We start from the raw sequence: 24,291 nt of genomic DNA, 5'->3' as shown, positions 1-24,291 counted from the left end.
TGTGTTTGCTTTTCTCTACTGATATAAAATTTCCCATCACAAAAAATACACTTTTACTTAGTACCCAGCTAATAAATACAAATCAAATGCTTGCCCCAAAATCCAACATTTTGTTGATTATAATGTTTGCTATAGTCAGTTGTCTTATAAATCTTATCATCTCTTTTATTGGATTATTGTGTATTTTTCAGATGGGTCCCTAACCTATATCTGCTTCTAATCACACACAGCAAGAGTTCAGAAGCTGATGCTGAGATCCCATTTTCCATAATAGCTTCAGACTTGCCCTCAGCTCAGGGTGAATACATAGCTGTGAATACTAAGCAGGACAAAAATGTTCTGGTATCTTTCTTTTGGAATAAAATCAATTTGTTGGCTTCAGAATCTGTGTTGGCTTCATAAGCCACAGTGGTTTATTAATTTTTCACACTTTATTTTTGGCTGTGTGGATTCTTTCACATGGAACAAGGCTGGCAAGGAGTAGAAAAATTAATGAGGGGAAAACACAAAGTCATCTCTATGAATGGAGCCTCGAGAGCACCAGGGACTTCCAATAGCTTTAGTGATGATAGCTGAAGCCTTGTGAACCAAGGATAGTACTACATACTCCTAAAATTGCTCTTGAAACAGTTCAGCAGTAGCAGTTGAAACTTGCTAATGGTCTGGTTAGGAGAAAAAATGAAGTATAGTTTATTAAAATAAAAATCAGCATGCTTATAGTTGAATTTTTGTAAGTGCTACTTTACAGCTTTCCCCTAAAAGGCTGTGATAGGCTCTGAGTTGGCAAGTGTTTTAAAAAGTCAAGTTAAGAAGGAAATGGGAGTTCAATAAAGACTCAGACAAGCATAGCTCTGTCCTCTTTAGTTGTGAGACACTTTTAAATGGAAGATAAGCCTTATTTGTAGGTTACCAAAACTCACTGGCCATCTGACTTGGTGGAGACTCAGAGATGCTGCATTCCAGGAAATATTAACTGCAGAGGTGAAGGAGATGAACCCCAGCAGGCACTATGGAAGGAAAGAAGACAGCTCAATCCCCACCAGCAGATGATGCCTGTGCAAGAAGATGCCATGCATGCCAGGCTGTGGGAAGGGGTGTGACCAGAGCTGGTACCCCAGGGGGGCACTGGGGATTTCTCCCCCCAGAACTTCCCTTGGCTGGAATCCAGCCCTCACCAGTGCTGCTGCTCACACTACAGCTGGGTTTGGGCTTTTGGGGAGTACTTTTCAGCTTATGGACTCCTCCGCAGCATGCCCTGTGTTTTTAGAACCCTAAACAATGTGACAGAAATAAAGTTTTTCTTTCCTCTCCTGTCACCTTCAGCTTATGATTTCACCTGTACCTCTGTTATTCCTTGCATGTTATTACTTCCCAGACAAGGCTGACTGTTCCCCTTTGTGTTTTGGGTTCTGCTTGATGCCCAAGCCTGCCCTTAACACCTTCATATCTGAGTAGTTCTCTTAGAATAGTTTTTCTGAAGTTTTATCCAATTAAAAAACATTCATTGGAAGGAAGTTTCAGAAATTGTCCTTTCCTTGCAGAAATCTGTCTGAGGTAATTCTCAAAGAGCCAGATTGTCCTTGTTGCTACAGCATTAACTGCAGATAACCTTTTCTATTCCCTCCCAAATGTATGGATTATTCTCTGTGCACAGGTAGATGCAGCAAATAGTACACTATGTAATTTATGATAAGAAGTGTGTGTGCTGGCACCACTTTGTTCCTTGGAAGTTAGTCTGCAGTAAGTTAGACTATATAAACAAGAGGGTTTGGCTCCCACTGTGTTTAAAGTATGAAGAGCTACAGCAACAGGAAACACTGCATCTTCTTATTTAAAAGCTTTTTGCAAGATTATGTTTAATGTTTCTTTAACAGTACAGTAAACATAAACAAACATAAAGACTAAAGCTCCTATTTTTTGTGTCTTTTTAAAAAATGCTGATTTCCAGAGTTGTGAGGCTCAAAACTGCTCCTTCTCACTGCTCTGGCATGTTATTAGTGTTTTGAACCATTGCTGAGTAAAGCAAGAATTAGAGTCCAACATTTTGAGGTGTGCACACCTGCTTGTACCCTGAGCTTCTCTCTTCAGATACTTTGTTTAAGGCAAAGGTATGAAAAGTGTGTTTGTTGCCATGTCCCACTAGCGTGTCACAGATGTATGGATAACAGGAAGATAAAGATGTGAGGATCTGAAAAACACTTCTGACTTTGGCCCTGGGTTTGCCTATGAACATTGTAGTTTAAGGACTTCAGTGGGACAGCAGAGAGCAAAGGCATCTCATAGGAAACAACTAAACCTCCTCCCATGTTTGAGTACTGCAGGCAGCCCAAAGGGCACTGCTGGGTTCTTGCTCTCTAGTCGCATGTAGTTCATGTTTTAAAGAGTGAAATCTGTCATATTCCAAATTCACCAGGATGAGAAAACATACAGGCTTTGCTCTATGAACAAATGGTTTAGGACTTATATGTGATTGCTTAAAATACTAAGGATTGGGAAGACCTATGCTTTTCTTTCGTTTTTTTCCCCTGTCACTCTGTTTACTCATTTGCTTGTAGGTGTGTGGAAGCCTTTTATATTTACTACCATGCTGGCAGGATTGAAGACCCCTATGTCAGCATCACGAAGAAGTGGCAGGTGCCCAAGGATGGGTACTCAGAAGAAATTGAGAAGGAAGTGGGACAGGCCGAGCGCAAGCTGCGCACTCACAGGTCCGCCTTCAGCCGGGCCTCCGTGATCCAGGCGTTCCTCGGCTCCGCGCCCCAGCTCACCCTCCAGCTCTACATCAGTGTCATGCAGCGGGAGATCACGGCTGCCAGAAGTAGGTAGAGCCCTTGTTATCACCCTTTCTGGTATTTTGGTGGGAGGGAGAGGAGGTCAGCAGTCAGGTGTAGCTGCCCTTGACAAGAACCAAATGTGTTGCAATGTATTTCGTCTTCCTGACAGATTTTGATGCTGATGTTGCTTCCAAGTTTATATCATGTTTTAGCCTCTGACACTTTCTGTACTGTACTTGGGTTGCTATAAAAACACTAATTTGATAAAGTGGCTATTATGGCATGACAGGGAGGCAGCTCGAGGAACTGAACTGTCTTTATGTAGAAGGAAAAAAACATTGCCTCTATTCCATTTTGGTTTTTGAGCAAACTTCCCGGAAAATTCCTTTAGGTACACCACAAAGCATGTTTTGCCATGCTGCATTAGGGAATATGTACTTTCAAGAATGGAGTTTTAAATATGGACTGAGGATGTGAGCTATCTTTACTTGTGCCAGACTGATTTTGGAATCAAAAGGCTGAATTCAATAAGCTGGTATGCAGCTGTGGCCATCTCATCTCTTGACCCAAGCTGTTAAGCCTTCACCAAGTGATGCTGCACCACATGGGCTTATCAGGACACATCTGTGGGACTCTGCATCTTGCTCCATGATGAGCTCTTGATTTGCTGGCTTGCTGCCAAATGAAGAACCTACTCTAGCTGATCATGGAGCTTTTCAGTGTAAGAAAGGACTTTGACACCTATGAGAATTTGGAGATGTGTTTCCACTAAAAGAAAATGTTGTATGTGTAGGGCTATGAGTGGCCAGGGATCTTTACCAGCATCACAGGTAGGGAGGCTGGGGCTAGGGTAACAGGTTAATAATTGAATTAAAGGAAAATCATCATCATCATCATCATTGTCATCATGGCTAGGCTTCACAAACGAAGATTTGGGAAGGACTCTACCCACGTTTGTTGCAAGAAAGGAAAATATTATTACAATAATAGTAGTAAGGGAGTGGAGGAGAGAGGGGGAGGGAGAGGGAGAGGAATAAAACCCAATAAAGACACATGATGGACAATACAATTGCTCACTACCCACTGACCAATGCCCAGCAACAATCAGACCCTCCCAGCCAACTCCTCCCAGTTCATAAACTGGGCGTGATGCTCTGTGGTGTGGAATATTCCTTTGGCTAGTTTGGATCAGCTGTCTTGGCTGTGCTTCCTCACAGCTTCTTGTGTACTTCCTCACTGGCAGAGCATGAGAAACTGAAAAGTCCTTGACTTAGAGTAAGCACTGCTCAGCAACAACTGAATCATCAGTGTGTTATCAACATTATTTTCACACTGAATCAAAACTCAGCACTGTACCAGCTACTAAGAAGAAAATTAACTCCACCCCAGCTGGAACCAGGACATCATAGCAGAAGTTTCTTGAAAGACATTGCTCCTGACAGTTTTGAGTCCTTCACACCTAAGGTAGGTTCCTCAAATAGCCATGGCATTTGTGACATGGGATGAGGACAAAGCACCTGATGATGTCCTTTGCTGAACAGTGCAATTAGCAAAGTTTCCAGTCACTTTGCTGCAGATGGCATTTACTTGATAAAGGTCACCTTTTTATTGTATTTTTTTTATTACTGGTTTTGACCTTACTGGTCATGACAGCCAAGGAGAAGCACTGTGTTCCACATGATTAGAGAATTGCATATTTAAGAATGATTTGTAACACTCTATTACTTCTGACTTTTTCTGTCACTGCTGAGATAAATTGTGAATGACAGACTGATAAACGACCTTTTGTGGGTGAAATGAAGTTAAACAGAGGTAAGCTGGCTCACCAGTGAGTTTGGTGAGCTAACTAGCAAATGCAGCAGTCACCTCACGTCTCCCAGGAGCCATCTCTGTAGCAGGTGTAATTTTAAAATACAGAAATGCAGAGAAAAAAAAAGTGTTAGGAACAGTGGCAATGTCTGTTAGAGATCATAGATCAGAAAAACAAGAACCCTGACCATATTCCTGTTTTGTATATCTTACCTACTGAAATATTGAAGCTTTCTACAATCTCTTTATCTAGCTTATTTCTGCAGTAGTACCTTTTGTCCACCAGTATTATTCAACGTCCAGAGTAAAGGGGAATGATGCACATTTTCATCTTGTTTTCTGTGTGTACACAGGATTCTCACATATAAGTACATGACTTTAACCCTTTGATTTTGCTGCACCATCAAAGTAATTTAACAGCCAGTCCAGCTCTTATTCCACACTTCACATGTCTTCAGCTTCCTTATTCTTTAACACTGATCCTTCCATTTTCATCTGTTATAATTATCACTGTCTTGTATTTTGATTTCTGCTTTTTTTGTCTTGTCTCCTCATCAGTCTCTTCTTTTTCTGGATTCCTACACTATCCTGCCTATTATTCTGTGTAAATTCTGCTTGTTCAGGGGTAAGGAGGTCAGCATCACCTCTGAACCTAAAGCTGTTTACCATCATGCTCGTAGCATGGCTTGTCCCTTTCAAATCTGTGTGAAACTCCTTGTTACTTCCAGTATTGGATTGAACAGTTCTGAACAGATTGTGCATCCCTGTCTAACCCTTTGTCAGCCAGAGCCATGCTCTGTGTTTCATGTGTATTTCATGTCATTCGTTTCTCTGGAGGTTTTGGGTGGGTCATCACACTTCCGGATTATCAGATCCTTGCCGGTGTTTGGCATTCTCCAAAACTGTCATTTCACTGTCTGCCAAGAATGGAAGATCAAGAGAACTGGAGAGAATTGCAAAAGCAGGACAAAGTCTTTAGGTTAGTAATGAGTGACTTAAAGCTTCAGTGACTGCAAGAAATAATAGAAATGCTGGATGTAATGCAACACTGGAAACCAGCATGAAATAGCAGGAGCAGCGTGGCCAGCAGGACCAGGGAAGTGATTCTTCCCCTGTACTCAGCGCTGGTGAAGCCACACCTTGAGTGCTGTGTCCAGTTCTGGGCCCCTCAGTTTTGGAAGGACCTTGAGGTGCTGGAGCAGGTCCAGAGAAGAGCAACAAGGCTGGTGAAGGGACTCGAGCACAAGTCCTATGAGGAGAGGCTGAGGGAGCTGGGGTTCTTTAACCTGGAGAAGAGGAGGCTCAGAGGAGACCTTCTCACTCTCTACAACTACCTGACAGGAGGTTGTATGGCAGGTGGGCATCGGTCTCTTCTCTCAGGCAACCAGCAGTAGGACAAGAGGGCTCAGTCTTTAGCTCTTCCAGGGGAAGTTTAGGTTGGATATTAGGAAGAAATTTTTTACAGCGAGAGTAATCAGACTTTGGAATGGGCTGCCCAGGGAAGTGGTGGATTCACTGCCCCTGGAGGTTTTTAAGATGAGACTGGATGTGGCACTTAGTGCCATGGTCTGGTAACCATGGCAGTGTTGGATCAAGGACTGGACTTGATGATCTTGGAGGTCTTTTCCAACCCAGTTGATTCTATGATTCTAATCTGAATCCTAGTTCTAAATATTCGGTTCTTTCTTTGGTTACAGCCTGACTGGGAAGAAGTTTCCCAACTTGCTACTGTATGAAATGCCCATGAAATGACTTTGTAGTTGGCATTCCCAGAACAGACGCCGAGGTCTCTTCTGCACATTTGGGCTACGCTCTGCACTCAAATGCTTCAGCACCTGTCAGTATTGTCTTTGCCTTAGAGCCAGATATAACCTTGCTTTGTAGAGGGTCTGACAACAGGCTCAGGTCCACTTACCCACTGCTGGGCAGCTCTCCAGACCACTTCACTTAGGTGGTACCACCTGGAGGAACATAAGGTCAGGAGGTGCCAAAAAGACCTGAGTTAATGTTAGTTACAAAACCAGCTTGTTGGACATGGGGGATGTGTGGCTTGCCCCTTATCTCTGACTAAGGGCCAATTCTCAGTGTGCAGTATTGAATGTGGAAGCAATGTTTTTGTTTTTGTAAGTCTAGTTTGTGTGCTGTTAACAGCAGGCAAGTTATCTTTTTCAAGCATTGCTTACAATGATAATCTCAAAAGGAGGATTTCCTACCATTTAAAAATGAAATTATTCTCCGGAAGAAGGTTGGATTTCTTTTTTTTGATGAAAATTTTTAGCAGTGACAGCCATCTTCAGTACAGAAGTTTTTGCTGTAATACTTCTTACAACTTACTAGTGTTTTCAGTGGCACTTTCCTAATGCTCTTGACTGGGTTCTGTAGATGGTCTTACTAGAGATCTTAAGATGTTTCTACAGTTGCTTCTTCTGAACTCATTAAGCTCTGACCACAGAATATTTTTCTCATTGTTTGAACAACATACTTTGAGTATTAATAGTTGTTTCTAAGTGTTGAAATTATATGTTATGACAAAAAAAAAAGTTTCTAGGTGTCCTGCCCTAAGGAAAAATATAAGTGCCCTTATTTTTCAAGGGTTCTGATTATCAGTTTAGAAAACTATAGTATATATAACGTATGTATATATATATATATATATAACTATAGTATTTATATAACAGATTTCAGTAATCAGTCTTTGTGATTTAGCTCATCTAGAGCAGAATTAGCAATTGCTGAAGTGGGAAGGACCAGGTCTTGAAAGTACTTAGGACAGAATACCAAAACCCAACAAAATAAAACAGTGCCTGCCTGAATGACTCAGTGAGTGTTCACCTCTGATTTGTAAGAAAAGTACAGCCTTTTGGGAGGAGGCAGAAAGAAAAGAAATGCCACCTTTGTAAAGACTGTTAAGGAATTTGGGACTGTTCCAAGAGAAGATGCTTTGCCTTTTAAATTTTCATTTCTTTGCCTGCTCAGGATGAGCAAAAGCAACAGTGTCACTCTCCCACATGTCCCTTTGTGGTTCCTTCAAACCATCTTTCTCACAGAGTTAAAAGTGACGTTTGAACTGAAGGTTTGGTGACAGTAATGAGCTTTTGGGAAAGAAGCAGGGCTGGACTACTGTATTAAACTGCAGCCAGCATGACCTAGTTTTTATCAGTGGAGAAATGCCTCTTTTGAAGGCTTGAGTTTATAAGATAAGTTTGAGATTAATACAGGATTCCTAAAGTGAAATTGTGGAATAACATCTATGTTTCAGCTTATCAAAGCAGAAAGCAAGCACACGTCCAAGACAGCAGCACTCAGTCCCTGGTGGGCAGGTTTTTGTTTCTTTAACTCTGAGCTTTGTTAGCTGCTGTAAGTTATGTTCTTTCATAGCCCAAAACTACAGGAAAGACTTTGTAAAGAGCTACAGGATATCAAGCAATATTCTTGACTGCAGTCACCTGCTCTTCTGCTTTCAGCCAATGTTTTTCCAAGACATAACATTTAAAAATTCTCAGCTCGGGTACAGTGCTGTAAGAAAGATGTTTAAAAACACCTACTAAAAATATAAGAATATATGCAGTACCAAACTGGGATGTACAAAATTACCACATAAAATAGTCAATGCTTTTCAGCTTACTGAGTGCTTTGGAAAATTAGATATAAAGACTTAATTAACTCTTTTCCAAATAATTCAGAGGTGTTTGTCGATCAGAATGGGAGAGAGCTTAGCTGAAGTGATAGAGAAAATCCTCTTAGAAAGTTATTAGAGATCTTAAAATAGTCATGTTTCTTTCAAAGTCATGCTTAGAAATGAATAACTTTAATTAGGAAAAACCCACAAACCCCATGTAGCAGGGAATCCAGTTCATTTGTAGGACATTGACACACAAATTAATTGAAGGCTGCAGAAAGCACTGGTTGCTAAACATTGCAAAAGTAATTGACACAATTAAGAATTCCCAACTCTGAGTGTTTTATCTGGTGCAATATAATGCTCTGACCAGTTGGCTTAGTTAGTTTCATTGAAACTCTAAAAGAAACAACTGAACCATTTTTACTGTGCTTAACTCATTTGCATGGACAAAAAAATTCTAAGATTGAAACTAAATGTATAAGTTGGGGGTGACTAAAATTAGTCCTCTAAGTCACCCATTCAGCGTGTGGGTAAAAATTGTGAATATATATTTGCATAATTGTGTATGCAAATGCTAAAAAAAAATGTGGGCAGTTGACACTTCTGTTTATTCTGTGTGTTCAGTGTTCTTGTACATTTGTATCCACTCAGTGTGGCGAGACAGGACACCCTTCTGCAGCCCCAGAAGGCTTTTCCCCTATTGCATCTGGGGAAGGCAGCTAACACCTGGCCTCTGCCTTGACTTTCTGCAGAGTCTAAATGCTGTGAAACTTTCCCTTCAGGGATTTCTGAGTAGATGGGAGATACTGAAAGTTGATCTGAACATTTAAATACATTTTTAAAAGGAGTGGTTTTTTACATGTATGGTACAGATAGGTGCATAAAGAAAATGGAAATATAGGAAAACACATTGAACACAGGTGAGCAAATATCTCTCTACACAGGCAGAGACAGTGCAGATGATTCTGGGTTTAAATTGCTTTGGCTTTCAGTTTTGAGCTCTATCACAGAGCTTTATTGTGATCTTCAACAATTTACTTTGACGTAGAACTTCACAAGCACCAAGATACCTGCACATCCAAGTTACTCCAAAGTTTCAGCTTCTGTTTTGCAGTTTTTCATCTATATGGAGAGGAAGTAGCATTCCTGTGCCTTGTGAAGTGCTGTAAGAGTTTGAGAGCAAGTTGGATACTCTTATGACTGAGCTGTATAACCACCAAGGACGGTATATGTACGAACAGCCCTTGGCAGGGGAAGTGCTCTTTCTAGCTACTTGTAAAAGTAACAAACAGGGACCAAAACAGGAGGTAGGGTTAGAGTTATGTGATGGTTTTGGCTGGGGTAGAGTTCATTTTTTTCCACACAAATATATACAAGGAATGGCTTTTGTGGCATTACACCCTGCTGGGAATCCCCAGGAAAATCCCAGGTGAAAATGACTGCGTCTGCGCTAGTCTGCTGCAAAGTCTGTAACTTCTGCTGAGCCGAAGGTCCTGATTTGTGTTTTCTCTTTGTAGGTATTTTTATGCTGCTTTCTCTCCTGTCCATTGTATACGGCGCCTTGCGCTGCAACATCCTGGCCCTTAAGATTAAGTACGATGATTACGAGGTCCATGTGAAACCAGCTGCCTACCTCTGCATATTCCTGTGGAGAAGCTTTGAGATTGCCACACGGGTGACGGTGTTGGTCCTTTTCAGTTCAGTCCTTCGAATCTGGATTTTCCCTGTTACGATGGTGAATTTCTTTGGTTTTTACTTCTTCCCGTGGATTCTTTTCTGGCGTAGCAGATCCCCATTTCCTGAGAACATAGAGAAGGAATTCAGCAGAGTCGGCACTACCATCGTCTTGTGCCTTCTCACTTTCCTGTATGCTGGCATTAACATGTTCTGCTGGTCGGCAGTGCAGGTGGAGCTCAACGATCCTGACTTAATTAGCAAATCCCAGAACTGGTACCAAATGGCTATGTACTACACACTGCGGTTCGTGGAGAACGCGTTCCTCCTGCTGATGTGGTACCTTCATAAAACAGATATCTACATGTATGTCTGCACCCCACTGTTGTTCTTGAGGCTGCTCTTAGGTTACTGCATGGCTATCTTCTTCATGTTGGTGTTCTACCAGTTCTGCCACCCATGCAAAAAGCTTTTCTCATCCAGCATTACCGAAGCTTTGCTGTCCTGTTTGAAGTTCCTCTTCTTTATGCGCAAGACTCCCAAATCCACTGTACTGAGAGAGGAGGCAGCAGTGAAAACTCCTGAAAATACTGATGAAGCACAGAGCAGTAGCAAGACAATAGACTCTCAAAAGGGATATCTTCATCAAAGTGCTTCTTCCAATGCCTAATACAACTGGAAGCAAGAAGGTGCCTTTGAAAGGTGGCAGGTCACCTGCTGGGAACGCTGCGTATCTTAGACATTGTGTCTTGTGGGTGGGGTTTCTTTCTTGCAGGTGTAGCACTGCATGGTGGCTGACAAGCCTGTCTTTGTGGAGAACAGTGTTCGGGTATTTGTATCTCTGTGTGTTTGTATGTGGAGAGCAATTGTTGTTTGTAGACTTCTATTTCAGAGGGTTTTTGCACATAGGTTTATTATCACATGCTTATTTTATTATCACATTATCGGAGACATCCTTCAAAAACTGGCCTTGCTCAGTTGCTCATCTTACTCAGGAAGTCTGAAGATGGAAGGCAATGAATTTTATTTCAGATAGGATGTCCCATGGCACACCTAGCATAGAAACAGAACTTAGACCTGGACTTTATGGCGACTGTAGCTGTGGTCTGCTTTGATCAAATTGCAGACTATGTTACACTCTAATTAGTGTAATAAGATAATACATCTCTCTGCAGTATTAGAGTTGGACTTCCACAATGCACTGTAGTCTGGGTTGCCATGAAACAGCCAATTAGCTAGCACTAACACTGAAATGTGGCTGTTACTGAGGATGGACAGAGGGGTTATTGACTTTGCACTGTTTCACCCTTCATATTTGCTGCTTGTTAGTAAGGTAATGAAATTTGACACATTAATTGTGATGTTCTGGAATACCTTGTTTTTCTGACATTATCATTTGTCTAATACTTTGCCATGTTCTGGTATCAGGGTGGTGTTCACTTTATTTAAATATCTAGAAATTGGGCAGATAGTGTGTACTTGTCATGTAGATGCTCTCTAGTGCACATCCCTAGGGAGTGATTCACCCGACTTAAAATGCACAGGTGATGCGAATCCTTCTCTGGAGACCTGTTACTCAGTGTTGATCAGATGCCTTGACAACAAGTTTTGACTATCCATCTCCCTTTTAGATGGTTGAAGTTAAGAGATGAGCACTACTCTGATTGTCAGGGCTTTGGTAGTGCACCTAGTAGGAAGCTCAGTGACTTTATCTGGGGAGAGAAGACACTGAGTCCTTCTTTTTGAGGCTGTGATTTGTTATGATTAGTTTAATATCATTAATTCAAGATGCTCTGACTTATTTACCTCAGAAATATCACAGGCTTGAAGACTGAAAGAAAAAATGGAAGTCGTTGACTTTTCTCCTCAGCAATGCATAACCACGATAAAAGGGTTTCTGTATTTTGTAAGTTGCTGAGAAAGCTTTAGCAGATGAACATCCAGGAATTTAGTGGAAATGCACAAAACCATCTGTATTTTCAAAAACTAAGTGAAAGCTATTAGCACTTTGTTTGCTTAGCACCTTGCATTCCTTTTGGGTGATACACACTGTGGCTGCTCGTGGGAACAAATAATTGATGACCCAAAGCATCTCCCAGTGTCCTAAGCTTAGCCTCCATTCTGTCATCACGGAGGGTGAAGCTCTTCACTGGAGATGACATCGGCATCATTGTATTAGAAGTGCCTCCAATTCAGGTCTGAGGCCATTTATAATGGAATATGTCACCTGCAGTTCTGCAAAGAGCTAAGCTGCTTTTATTTTTTTCTTTATTGCACTGTAAATGAATGTCTTTATATTTCAGTTTTGTAATGGAGTTATGTTTTCATTTAGCTTAATATGTATCTGTGCATGTTATGTGTATGTAGATCTCGTTAAATTATTGGTGGGTGGTAATGGGAATTTTTGGCCTGAGCTTGCCATGGGAATGTACCTCATACCTGGGGAAGATACCAAGCCCCTCAGTTCTAATTTCTCTCTCTGAGGATCATAAAACAGTGAAGTGACTCCTTGAAGACACTACATGATTTCTCTGTACTTTTGCATGTGGAAGTACAGTGTAGTTTTTGTCTCTACTCTTCTAGATGCAAAAGAGTATTTCTTTTTTGTTGTTGTTTTTCAGTAGTGAGTTAAAGGAACAAGAGAGAATATAACCCTTGCTTCCAAACCTGCAGAGTTCAGCACACAGTCTCAAATTTTCTGGTGTTCTTAGCCAAAACTGAAGGTCTATCTTTATAGTTGGATACTCTTCAATATCATAAATCAGGGAATTATGGTTGTTGCCTATCTACAGATGTACCCAGGTCTGAAATATTGGTCTTTAAGGGAAAATAAAAAAAGCGGCTTCACATGTAGAAGTAGTTCACATCTAAAGATCTCTCAAATACTTAAAGCAGACTTTGGACACTGTAAGTGATGGTGCAGTTGTGATTCTGCCATTTGGAAACAGTGAAAGCTTCACAAACCTCAGCCAGTGAGATGTTTCTGCTACAGCAAAGTCAAGTATAGGAGAGTTACACAGCCAGGAGCCTGGTATGAATACACAGTGAGTACCATGTAACCTCACATAACAATGCTGAAGGCTACTGCATATGCATATTTTAGAGTGTGTGCCATATTACTTCCTATTTTTGTACCAACCTGAAGTGCATGCATAGGGAACTGAATATTTAAATCACTGTTATGAGAGGGAAAAAAAATAGAAATATTTGTATGGGTTATATTGCTGTCCTATGGTTTTGCCTTAGTTGTGCAGAGTAACCAAGTACAGCTTACATACTCCACCAGCATGAGGGTCACTGCCTGTGCACTGTCTCATGTCACCACAGCCTGGAGTGCAGCTTCACCAGCAGCCTTGCTGCTCTGAGATGTTTTATACCCCTCTGCTGCCATTGCTGGTGGAAAGGTATGAGAAGGAGCCATAGAGACAGAAGACACTCTGTTAGACCAGTGTTTTAAAGGACAAGCTGATTTCTCTGAAGTGCCAGGAGAGGCAGCTTTTCCTCAAGATAACAACAGTCTGGAGGGTGTTGTTATCAGTCCACCCAGTGGCTGCATGGAGAGGATAATACTGGCTTCAAAGTCTGTATGTGTATGAATGAGTGATCCTTTGCTGCAAACTTTACTGTGGTTTTACTCTCCTCCATGAATATTTGAGGGGTCTGTGTGTTCAATGGAAGGGTTTAGGGCTACTGCTAAAAACTGTACTCACTTGAATAGTCCTGAGTCACACAAAGGATTGCTCAGTAAGGATTGTTCACATGTATAAGAGTATGCAAGATCTGATACATGGGTTTTCTTTTATACTTGTCAAACAACAGAAATTAAAATGTTGAAACTATCCCTTAAGTTGTGTTGGTATCAGTTCTTATTCTGCTGCTTTCAGAAATTCAAAGTAAGGTTTACAGAACACACTGTCATCTGTCACCATGCAGCAGCAGGAATGTTTTCAAGCAGATGTGACAGAAGAATAATCTGTGGTTGATTCAGGAGTTCCTTACCTCCAACCTGTGATGCTTCCATAGTTGTTTAGCAGGAAATTTTTTAAGAGGGGGGCAGTTTAAGAGGCCAGTGTTATATGGAACGAGATCTGTATATGTAATATTTACTGTCAGGATGAGAATATTTTCTGGTTTACATTAGGAATTGGGAAGAATTCATTACTTTATAAGGAATATTTTAGCTTTTATTCTGCATGCTTGTTTCAGACTCATCTGGATTTACCATGTCCTTGTCTCTGACCTAGTTAATAGCCAGCAAAATCCATGCTGAGGACTGTTGTGGAGGAACATGAATGCATAAAAACTTTGCAACACATTCAAGTGTTTGTAAATTTGTATCTATAAAATATACATTTATTCTGTAAATACAGGTGTAAATAGATACAAGTTGTAATGTGAGTACATCACTTAAATGAGGAGTAGTGAGAAAGGATGTTAGATGTCCTGGTGGTGATGGACACTACTGCTGCACTCCCTATAGCATAGAAAGTAATTAATCCTTTCTTACAGACATTATTTTTAGTCTCAAGGGATGATTTTAAAATTAATATCCACCATATATATTTTTTGTATTCACACGTAGATTAAAAACTCAATGAAAAATTTTGGATTTAGGCACAATGTTGATAACTTCTGTTTTCAACATGGTTCCTTAAAGAAAAGTTTATATGACCATGCTGTTTCTCTGTCAGCCCTGTTCTCCCCAGTACATATCAAACATCATCATCAAACAACATCAACATAAGACACATTAAAATTACATTTTTCTGAGATCAGATATCTGAGGAAATAAAAGAAGTTTGCACAAGCTTTGTGATGGCTGTCAACTTCTAGGAGGAAAATATAAAATTGAGGAGGAATTGATAAAATGATCTTATATTGATAAGAGTGTTTTCAGCATGACCTTCTCTCTGACAACTTCACAAGCCAAGCAATGAGCACATTCTAGGGGTTATAAACCTGTGTATCACTCTGTGATCCACGTACCAGTTAACTCTTAGCATGAGAGGACCAGAAGGTGTGGAGAAGAAAAGGTGCAGAGGGAAGGAGGACAAGGAGAACATCATAAAGTCATGGGAGGTGATGGGAGTCACTTCAGTTGGAAGGATACAGCATGGACTGTATTGGGCATTATACCTTCTGCACTGGTCCATCAGTTGCAGAACAGCTTACAGTAAGTTTCTAAGCATTCTAATAAAAGACAGGGTTTTGTTAGTCTTGAAAAATGCATGACAACTAAAATTAACATTTCTAAACAGGATTTGGGTTAGTAAACGGTAATCTGATTTTTAAAAATCTAAATTGTTGAGGGGTTTTTAACTCCCCAACAGTTCCTTCATTTTTGTCCCATCGCAGCTGAAAATATCTAGCCTAAAACAATAAACCATTATCTGTTACTTTCTACCTGTTTGGAGGGCTTATGTACCAAAGAAAATGGGATTTTGAACTCAGATATTTGCAAGCCAGACATCATAGTGGATATTTAAAATCTTTTATTTTAAAATGGAGTTGCAGTGGCTACCTCTAGTCACTCAGGAATCATCACAGAAACACGAATATACAGTAATTTGGCAGAGGGGGTAAGTTTGATTCACCAGAGACAGAAGACTTGAAAAGTAAAAAGTACTAAGGATTATGTGATTTTTTCCTGACCAAGAAAAATAAGTACAATAAAACTGTTAGGTCTTGGGTTCACCCCAAAACTAAAGTAAAAATGAAAGGTAAGTGCTTCAAAATGATGATATGAAAGCTTACTGAGTTGCTCCCTTGGATGAACAACAACTTCATATCCTGAGGAAAAAAAAGGACAGTTTTATCCTTTTTTTTTTTTTAAAAAATTTCTTGCAGTCGTAAGGAAAATCTCTTGCCATTGAAATAAAGCTTTACAGAAAATATGATTCTCTGTATTCAGGTATGAAAATTTTGCCTTTCAGGTGTGAAATTCACATGTGATTGTATCTGTGTGTAAAGGCTTCTAATCACAGACTAGCATTAAGGGGTAAACACATCTAAGCAGAGGATGGATGCTAATTTGTTAATGTTGCTTATTGAGGTCCTTCTGGAATAGCAGAAAAGTTACAGTTGTACCTTTTTGGCCCTGAAGGTGAGATATGATTGAATGAACTAGAGACAGCCTGTCTTAAACACGTTATGTGCCTTCACGTTCGTAATTGTTTAAGTTCCTATTTTGACAGAGCTAACAAAATGACAGGGAATAGATGATGCATATTTTAACTTCTGAAATGTCTTTCATCAGCTAGTTTTTTCATCTGATTAATGTGCCCTGTCAGTCCAGAGCTTTAATCAGCCACAGATACTTTCCAGAAAATGATCAGAAACAGATACAGATGGAGAGTGATGCCAGAGGTAGTCAAGGTGAAGATTAATTCATATCTGGCTTCTAGAGTGGGAGGTAAATATCAAAAACAATAGCACAGCACCTTACAGACGAGATGCCAGCACTGCATTTTGTTGTCTTTATGCATGGATTTGCAATTCTTGTGAATCTGTGTTATATTAAGTTGAAAGCTGTGAAAAGGGCTGAACTCATGGAATGCATCAATTCTTTACTGCCAGATTGAAAATTTTAGTACTAGGGGGCAATACAGTAACTCAAAAGCATTCAGGTGTAATTTAAAAAAAAATAGAATGGAAAGGAAATTTTCAAAAATGAGTAGCACCAACTTGTAGTACTGCAAGGAAAGCAAGAGAGCCCTACAGCAGTGGAGTAATTAGGTGTTTCTTAAATTTTTTTTCATTGTGCTTATTGTGAGCTCCCTCCCCTCATTCTTATTTTTTAAGCAACAAGAAATAAAAAGACCAAGCAGGAGAAAAATAAATATTTTATTAAAAACTAAAATGTCACTGCAAACCTGTGGAAATGTGTGAAGCAACTAAGAAACATGCTGCACTGAGGGCAAGCCTAGATTTATCCACTGATGCTCTTGAAGTTACATGATGCAAACCCTATAAAGGAATTCAAATAGAGCCAGGCAGTGTAGCCCAGCCTCAGAAAGTGAGAAGGTCTCTCTGATCTATGCATAGTCTTATGTTAAAAAAAAAATCTTTCTTTATTGTTTGACTGTCTTAATACCAGCAGTCTTAATTATATGCATTTTGTTGCAGTACACACATTAGTTCTGATTCTACATCTCAGCACAAATAGGCAATTTCCTTGCTAATGATCAGAACAGAAATATTAGCACTGACATAATATGTGCAGTTTGCTTATTCAATCCCACCTTATGCATGGAAGAAAAACAACAGGCTATGCAATATATTGGATCATGTTTTAGACTATGTGGTAGCTGGATGGTTGGATCCCGTTTTCTTCATCAGCTGTCAAGATGTGATGCCCTGAAAAAAATCTGTCAGTTCTTACTGAAAGATAAAATGTAATCGATTGGAGAAACCTGGGACATTGCACAGGCTAAGGCTTCTTCGTGGTGATTTGTCTGTGTGGATCAGAAATGAACCGAGCTGCTTCAGAATAAGAGGGAAGAGAAAACATTGCAGAGGAGGCAGGTTATCAGGTGGCAACAGGCAAGGAATGTAATACATGAAAAATTACTTCTGCTTTGCCATCCTCAGTAAGGATGTTGTTGTTGTGCCATGAGGATTGATGGTAAGGCAAATTCAGGGAAGGCTAAAGAGTGCTAAACCATTAACTCATCAGACAACTCAAATGCCAATGACACCCAACTCTTCAGTATCATTTACCGTTGGTACAAAATGTAATGGAAGCCCACAGGGGCACCAAGCAGGAATCCATTAGCAAACATCTATCAATCACTTGTCCTAGAGTGTCCTGTAGCTATCAAGGGCTTATGTGTTTGAGCTACCAGCTTAATAAACCATACATCACTGCTCCTACCAAGGTACAACAGCAAAGGAGCAGTTGTCTCTTCAAGCAAGAAAAGAAAAAAAAAAAAATTGCAAGGTAAAGGGAAGATTTCCTAGCGGCAGATCTAAAATTTAAAAACATGAACTGTTTATGGTCTTAAGTGTATCACTCATTCAAAAGAATTTCTAGTGTAATAGAAACTCAATGTAATTAGCACATATAAGCATATTTGTATGGAAAAAAAAGTATTGACAAAGAATTGGAGTTTGATCTGGCAGACTCTTCCTGCCAGGTAGTAAAAGTCTCAGTGAGGTGGGGTTGTGTCCCTGGATGCAAAATAAAGTCACTGTAATTAGCAGTCAACAGCTCTGATTTTAATTGAGGTGGACACAGCTCCTTGAGCTTTGTCACAAAACTAGGTGAGAGAAGGATCTCTAAATCCAACTGAGAAAGAACTGAGATATCTCTAGCCTGTTGCTGCTTCCAGGAAAACCTTAGCAGTGAAAATAGCAGAATATGATTAAACCATCAAATCTTACATTAAAAGGTCATAAAAGAAAGAAAGACAATGAATGAATAATATTGTGGGAATTGTAATCCCTGATCTAATCTACTCATTTAAATTTTGGTTTTCATAGTGGTTTGGTTTCTCTGGAAGTGCTGAAAATGTAGTACAGGAGGGAGGTGTGTGCCTATGTAAAAAAAAAAAAGCTGTAAATAGTCTTGCAACAGAAGGCTTCAGGAGTTATTAATCAGTGGTAATTCAGCCTGGAAGAAAGTCATCCTAGTTCAAAGGCCAGGCTGTGACATTTGTCTTCATTAAGTTTTCCTACGAGATGGATGGATGCCTCTGAGCTTCTCTTGAGTGTGACTTAATCCCAGGCTTTGTGAGGTACTCTCAGGCAAGTGTCCAAGTTATCAGGGCAAATCCAGGGGTAAAAAAAAGCTTTATCGTGACAAATAAGTGAAAGGAAACAGGCACTGTACAGGACCTGAGGGAATGCCCTGAAGTTTTGTCAGGGGAGGGTTAGGTTGGATATTAGAAAAAGGTTCTTCACACAGAGGGTGGTCAGGCACTGTAACAGGCTCCCCAGGGAAGTGGCCACAGCACCAAGCCTGACAGAAATCAAGGGGCATTTGGATGATGCTCTCAGGCACGTGATCCTGTGCAGGGCCAGGAGTTGGACTCAATGAGCCTTGTGGGTCCCTTCCAGCTCAGCATATCCTGTGATTTGTATCTGTTGCTTGTCTGGTCATGGACAGGTAATTGAATGGGGTCACCCTGTTGCCCCTACACTGAGGACTGGGAGAGAGAAAAATCAGTAAAAAAAGCTGTCACAGCACTCCTTTGCATTTTAGAAGATAAACTGCAGCAATGCAGAGGCCTGTAAGGTTACCTTGTGTTGGCAGGGTTTAGCCACTATGGTTCACACTCCTGGGTGGCTGTTTCTGTGCGTGAGGGGGAATGCTGGAAAACTTCTATGCCTGTGTAGTTATATTGATGCCATTTTTCCACTGCTGTAACACAGGCACTAAGACACCCACCCAGCCCAAATAAAAGCACAGGACTTTCACTGCCAGAATCGGTCCAGAGACCACTGCAATATGCAGTAACCACACAGATCCCATTCCACAATGCTTAGCCCAGTCCACTAACACCAGCTGAGCAGACCCCTCCTCTCAGGGCTTTTTAAATGACTCCTCACAGCACACCCTCAGTCATGAGCTACCACAGCACAGCTACAGCAGGCTGGGAGGCACCTCCTTTGTTTCTGGTTGTGGAAGTGGGGATGCAAATGTGTGTCCGGAGTGATACAGCTCCAGTGGATCCTATTCGGAGTGCAGGTGGGCTAATGATCTCTGGAGATCCTTTCCCAGACTGTGATGATGAGCTGCTAATTAGAAATGGGATTTGACAGCCCAGCACTGAAAGCGAGAGGGAAAAGTGGGAAAGCGATTTTGAACAAGCATGCAACAGGAAAGGGGACACGAGGGCAGATGCATACGGTGGGAAGGTCCGGGGCAGAATGGGCACATCTCCAGCTCCTTCAGCTGAGCTGTGCCCCGTGAGCGATGCGGGGTCCCGGCGCTGCCCGGGAGGTGGCACCGCCGAGCCGCGGGGCCTCCGGGAGCGCTCGGGCTGGAGAAGCACCGAGTTAGGAGAAACTGCCCTCCCTCACATCTTGAGTGGGAAATCGCTGGTGAAGTCCCTCTCTCCAGGCACAGGTGAGTTACCCTGGGCTGTCACCAGCACGTGTAAACGAAGTGGATCTGAAGCACTGGGAAGAGAAGACGAGAATTCTCGCTACAGAGTGAGAGCAAAGATAACAGTTGTGTTCCGGAACCCAATTAACAGTTCATGAAGGCTGGGACCCTAAAGAAAGGCTATGAGCTGAGCTTCCTCTCCCTCAGTCCCATGCATAGCCAGGTCATTTTGGCCTCTACCTTTATTCCATGGTAGGTTATGCTGTATAATGTATATGTATATATATGTGTGTGTGTATAAATATAAGTTTGCTTTATATATATATAAAAATATATATTTATTTTCTATATAATATATATTTTTTATATATATACATGTATATAACTTTCTTCTAGCTCTACTTGGAAACTACTGCCTGCTTAATGTAATGAAATTTCTGTATGTAGAGTATGTTGCTGGTGGTGGCTCTTCCTTCCAATAACACAGCAGTGTCCGGCCATTCTGGCCCATTTTGTGGTAGTGCTGCTCGACTTCAAGCCAAGAGTGGTGTGGCAAATAGCATCTGGATCATACATGGATTTTTTTAATATAACACGTGGGTCTCTCATGATCATTGCAAAAGGTGGTGTGAGGAACTACAGGAGCAGTGTTATATTGAGGGTTGTAGTGTAAAGCAAAGACCTAGAAGGATCTGCCAGTCCTTACTGGAGTCTCACTGACATATTTTTTCCTGGCTCATATCTATCCTCTTTTCTGCCCTTATCTCAGCATGGAATAATTTATTTTGTAAACAAAACAGAAAGAGCAGAAGTTTCAGACTATGTCATTCCCTTGAGTGAAGGCAAGTGCCTACAGTGACGGCCTCAGGCTGTGTGTGAAGAGTCCCTTCAGGGAAGACAGCTTGACAAGCCTCTTGTTTGCTTCTTCCTCTTTGGTGTAGAATCAGGGGATGGTTGGTAAACAAGTATTGCACAGCATTCAAAATAAAGACTTCAGCACACAAAACAAAAGAGGTTAATCAAGGTCTCTCTTTGTTTTTCCTCCTGCTACATGAGAAGGAGGTGCTGGATCTCTTTCCCTCTGTTCTTCATATCACTCTCTCTTTTGGGGATTATAGTTGCAGAATTTTTCATTGTCCCTTTTAGGAGGCAGGTATGAAACCCCCAGGCCAATTGCAAGTGTCTGCCCTTAAATCTGTGCAGCAATGCACAGACCATTGTTCCACAGAGCAGGAGAGGAACTAAATTAATTCCAAAGCAATGGGGCAAAATTACTGCAAGGAAATGAAAAATCCTGAGACCTGAACACTCTTGCAATACTGTCATCCCACAAAAGGATCCCTGTTCACTGAACTTTTCAGTGCAAAGAAGGATGAAAAATGCTGTGGATAACAAGTAGCTTGAGAGAAATTTTAGAAATAGAATGAGATAGCATTTAATTTTTTCCATTCTCCAGTTTTACACTCCTATTTAATTAATACACAACTCCCAATGTTGCCTTTTCTTGTACAGGATGCATTTTCCAAATTAGAACAAAGTACAAAATGCGAAAGTTTTTGTAATAGCAAAGTTGTTTCACTCATTCAGAAGGTGGAAGCATCAGAATTAAATCATGGGTGATGTGTGGGTGGTTTGAGTACTGTTTATACTCACACTTGCAACGGGCAACATTTCCTGTGTGTTGTCATGTGACTTCCAAAATTAATAGGAAAACTCACAAGCATCAGTGAGCACCAGAACTCACCAGCCGTGGAAGGGCACAGCAGCTCTGCCCTTTCTTTTGATTTCAGGCAGTGTCTGCACTTAATTGCTAGGCTGGGGGCAGCTGAAATATATTCCATTTCGTGACCTGTATTCAGGCTGTTAAGAGGACATCAGCCTTTGTGGCTGTTGTGACTGATCCGAGATCAGCCCCTGCGGGGGTTGTGGCCTCTCAGAAACCTCCTGAGCCAGTAAATCCATGTTTTAGGGGCTATGGTGTCTCAGGAGCTTCCAGGCAAGGCAGAGCTGCCAAAGCACAGAGCATCCTGGATGCCTGCACTTGCTCACTCCAGAGAAGGTGCAAGTAGCTTAGCCTGAGTTAAGGGGAAGAAAAAGGCAGTGAGAACAGTGCCATTCCTGGGCAGGAAGAACAAGCTCGTTCTCATAGCCAGAATGGACATCCATAATTCAGAACTGCATCCCTCCTTTTCTTCCCCAACCGCTCCAGCTGTTTAACTTCCAGAGGCTACCTCCATAAGCAAACATATGGGGGACCAGACCCTCTTATAGCATCCAGCATCCCTGAAAGTGTTGTCCCATCCCTGGAAGCATTCAAGGCTGGATTGGGCCCTGAGCAACCTATCTAGTGGGTGGCCTCCCTCCCCATAGCAGTGGCGTTGGAACTAGATGATTTTTGAAGTGCCTTCCAACCCAAACCATTCTCTCATTCCATGATTCTGTGGTCCATTTGGAATGGCCATGAAAGCAACTGATAACACATGAGAGCCTGGCCAGTCACAGAGCCTGTCAAATGAGGTTGCTGCAAACCCCTTTTAACAGGTTTTGAAGGCTTCATTTTGATTTTCAGTTACTGAAACTTGAGAGGCTTCAGGAGGAAGATGTTTATGATGCTGCCTGTCTTGCACGTATGAGGAGGTGAAGTATTCCTGGGCTACATTTGGGATGTTTGTTCTATATATCTCATGAAGGAACAACAATGCAGAAACCACTTGTATCATTTACGTAGCTGTGTTTATCTGTTTTAGGAAAAATGAAGAAATATATGAGTTTTTTTCCGTAATGAATCTTTGTTTAAGTCCCAGTTAAACAAGTCCGAGTTTATGTCACCTGATGGAAGCCATATTCCAAGAGAATTTTAATGAAGGGAGTGGTGTGTTGGAAGTAGAGGAGGGAAGAGAGACATTCACCTCAACATGGCTTTTTGGTCCAGGTCCCCTCACTCTCATTTTTACGTCATGATCAAATATCCCATCACTGCCACAATCAGACCTTAATACAGTTTCTGGTTCCAGAGTAAGGCAGGCTGTGCAGAGTCCCTTTTCTGACGGCTGTGAGTCACACAGGATTTATCCCACCTCTCCAGTTCTTGTCCTCATTAGTGGTTCACCATCTCACTTCCAGTTGCAGATCAGATCAGTACTTACTCTGGAGAGCAAACTTTAGTCACACAAATGCAATGAGCAGCTTGCTGCTCCCTCCAGCAGGTGCAGGATCAGGCCTCTGGGAATGTGGCTGTGCTCTAAAGCTGTCAGCACAGCACAAGGCTGCTCTGGGATGGCTCAGGCTTTCAGATCCATGAAATTCTGCATGGTTCAACAGGGTGTCACAGCAGAGAGACATTGCCACTCAAACTACCTTTCTACTGCTTTCTAAAACCTAAAACAGTCTTTTAAAAAAGCATACTACACCTTGGAAAGGAGGCAGACTCATGTCAGTAACTTTGGGAGGAGATCTTTATTTCTGAGACACAGTGGGTGGAATACATGAGAAAATGAGCCATCAGGAGGCAGGATGCCTTGCTGCTCCTAGGGGCCTGGACCTTACAAAGGATGGTCCCTCTTAATCACAAAGGTTCCTTCAACCTACCATTTTGCACTATTTATTGCAGATTTTGGCATTGTAATACTTCAGAGGCAAAACATTCAGAGATCATTAAACTCCCTTAATTTTCTTTTTTTTTTTTTTAAACAAAAACACTTGGGATAGATCTCCTCTGGCTTATAAGCGCTAAAGTACATTTGCAAAATTTCCCATATTTTTCTCTAATCACAAAAGCAAAATGTTTAATATTTTTTCTTATATAGCGTGCTGGTTTCAGCTGGGGTAGAGTTTTCTTCCAAACAGTTGGTACAGTGCTGTGTTTGGGATTTAGGATGAGAATAATGCTGATAACACACTGATGTTTTAGTTGTTGCTGAGCAGTGCAAGCCAAGGACTTCTCAGTGTCTCATGCTCTGCCAGCGAGGAGCTGTGCAAGAAGCTGGGAGGGAACACAGCTGCAAAGCTGATCCAAATGGGACAAAAGGATATTCCATAACATAGAACATCTTGCCCAGTATGTCAACTGGGGGAATTGTCTGGGAGCCACAGATCCCTGCTGGGGGACGGGCTGGGCATTGGTCAGTGGGTGGTGAGAAATTGCATTGACCATCACTTTTTTTTCTTGGGTTTTATTCCTTTCTCTCTCTCTCTTCTTTTCATTACAATTATTATTATTGTTACTGCTGTTGTTATTATTATTTTGTTTATTTATTTTTTCAATTATTAAACCGTTCTTATTTCAACCCACAAGGTTTACTGATTTTTTCCAATTCTCCTCTCCACCAGGGGAGTGAGTGAGCAGCTGTGTGGTGCTTTGGTGC

At 41.2% G+C, this 24,291-nt stretch overlaps 1 protein-coding gene across 2 annotated transcripts in view; it reads left to right on the top strand.

Annotated features, from left to right (window-relative positions):
• The window catches only part of LOC108495357 (lanC-like protein 3), a 59,447-nt gene extending 45,766 nt beyond the window's left edge, over positions 1-13,681 (top strand). For both annotated transcript variants that reach the window (XM_017810983.1, XM_017810981.1), the window contains 2 exons: positions 2,556-2,818; positions 9,723-13,681. In XM_017810983.1, the coding sequence (XP_017666472.1) occupies positions 2,556-2,818; positions 9,723-10,549 (1,090 nt within the window). In that variant the 3' untranslated portion in view covers positions 10,550-13,681. The remainder of the gene's footprint in view (positions 1-2,555; positions 2,819-9,722) is intronic.
• Positions 13,682-24,291: the final 10,610 nt, after the last annotated feature.

This window comes from Lepidothrix coronata, unplaced genomic scaffold, assembly GCF_001604755.1.
Source record: "Lepidothrix coronata isolate B3197 unplaced genomic scaffold, Lepidothrix_coronata-1.0 Scaffold30, whole genome shotgun sequence".
Taxonomy (NCBI): Eukaryota; Metazoa; Chordata; class Aves; order Passeriformes; family Pipridae; genus Lepidothrix; species Lepidothrix coronata.
The sequence above is the reverse complement of the archived record's forward strand: the minus strand, read 5'-3'. Positions and strand labels throughout refer to the sequence as shown.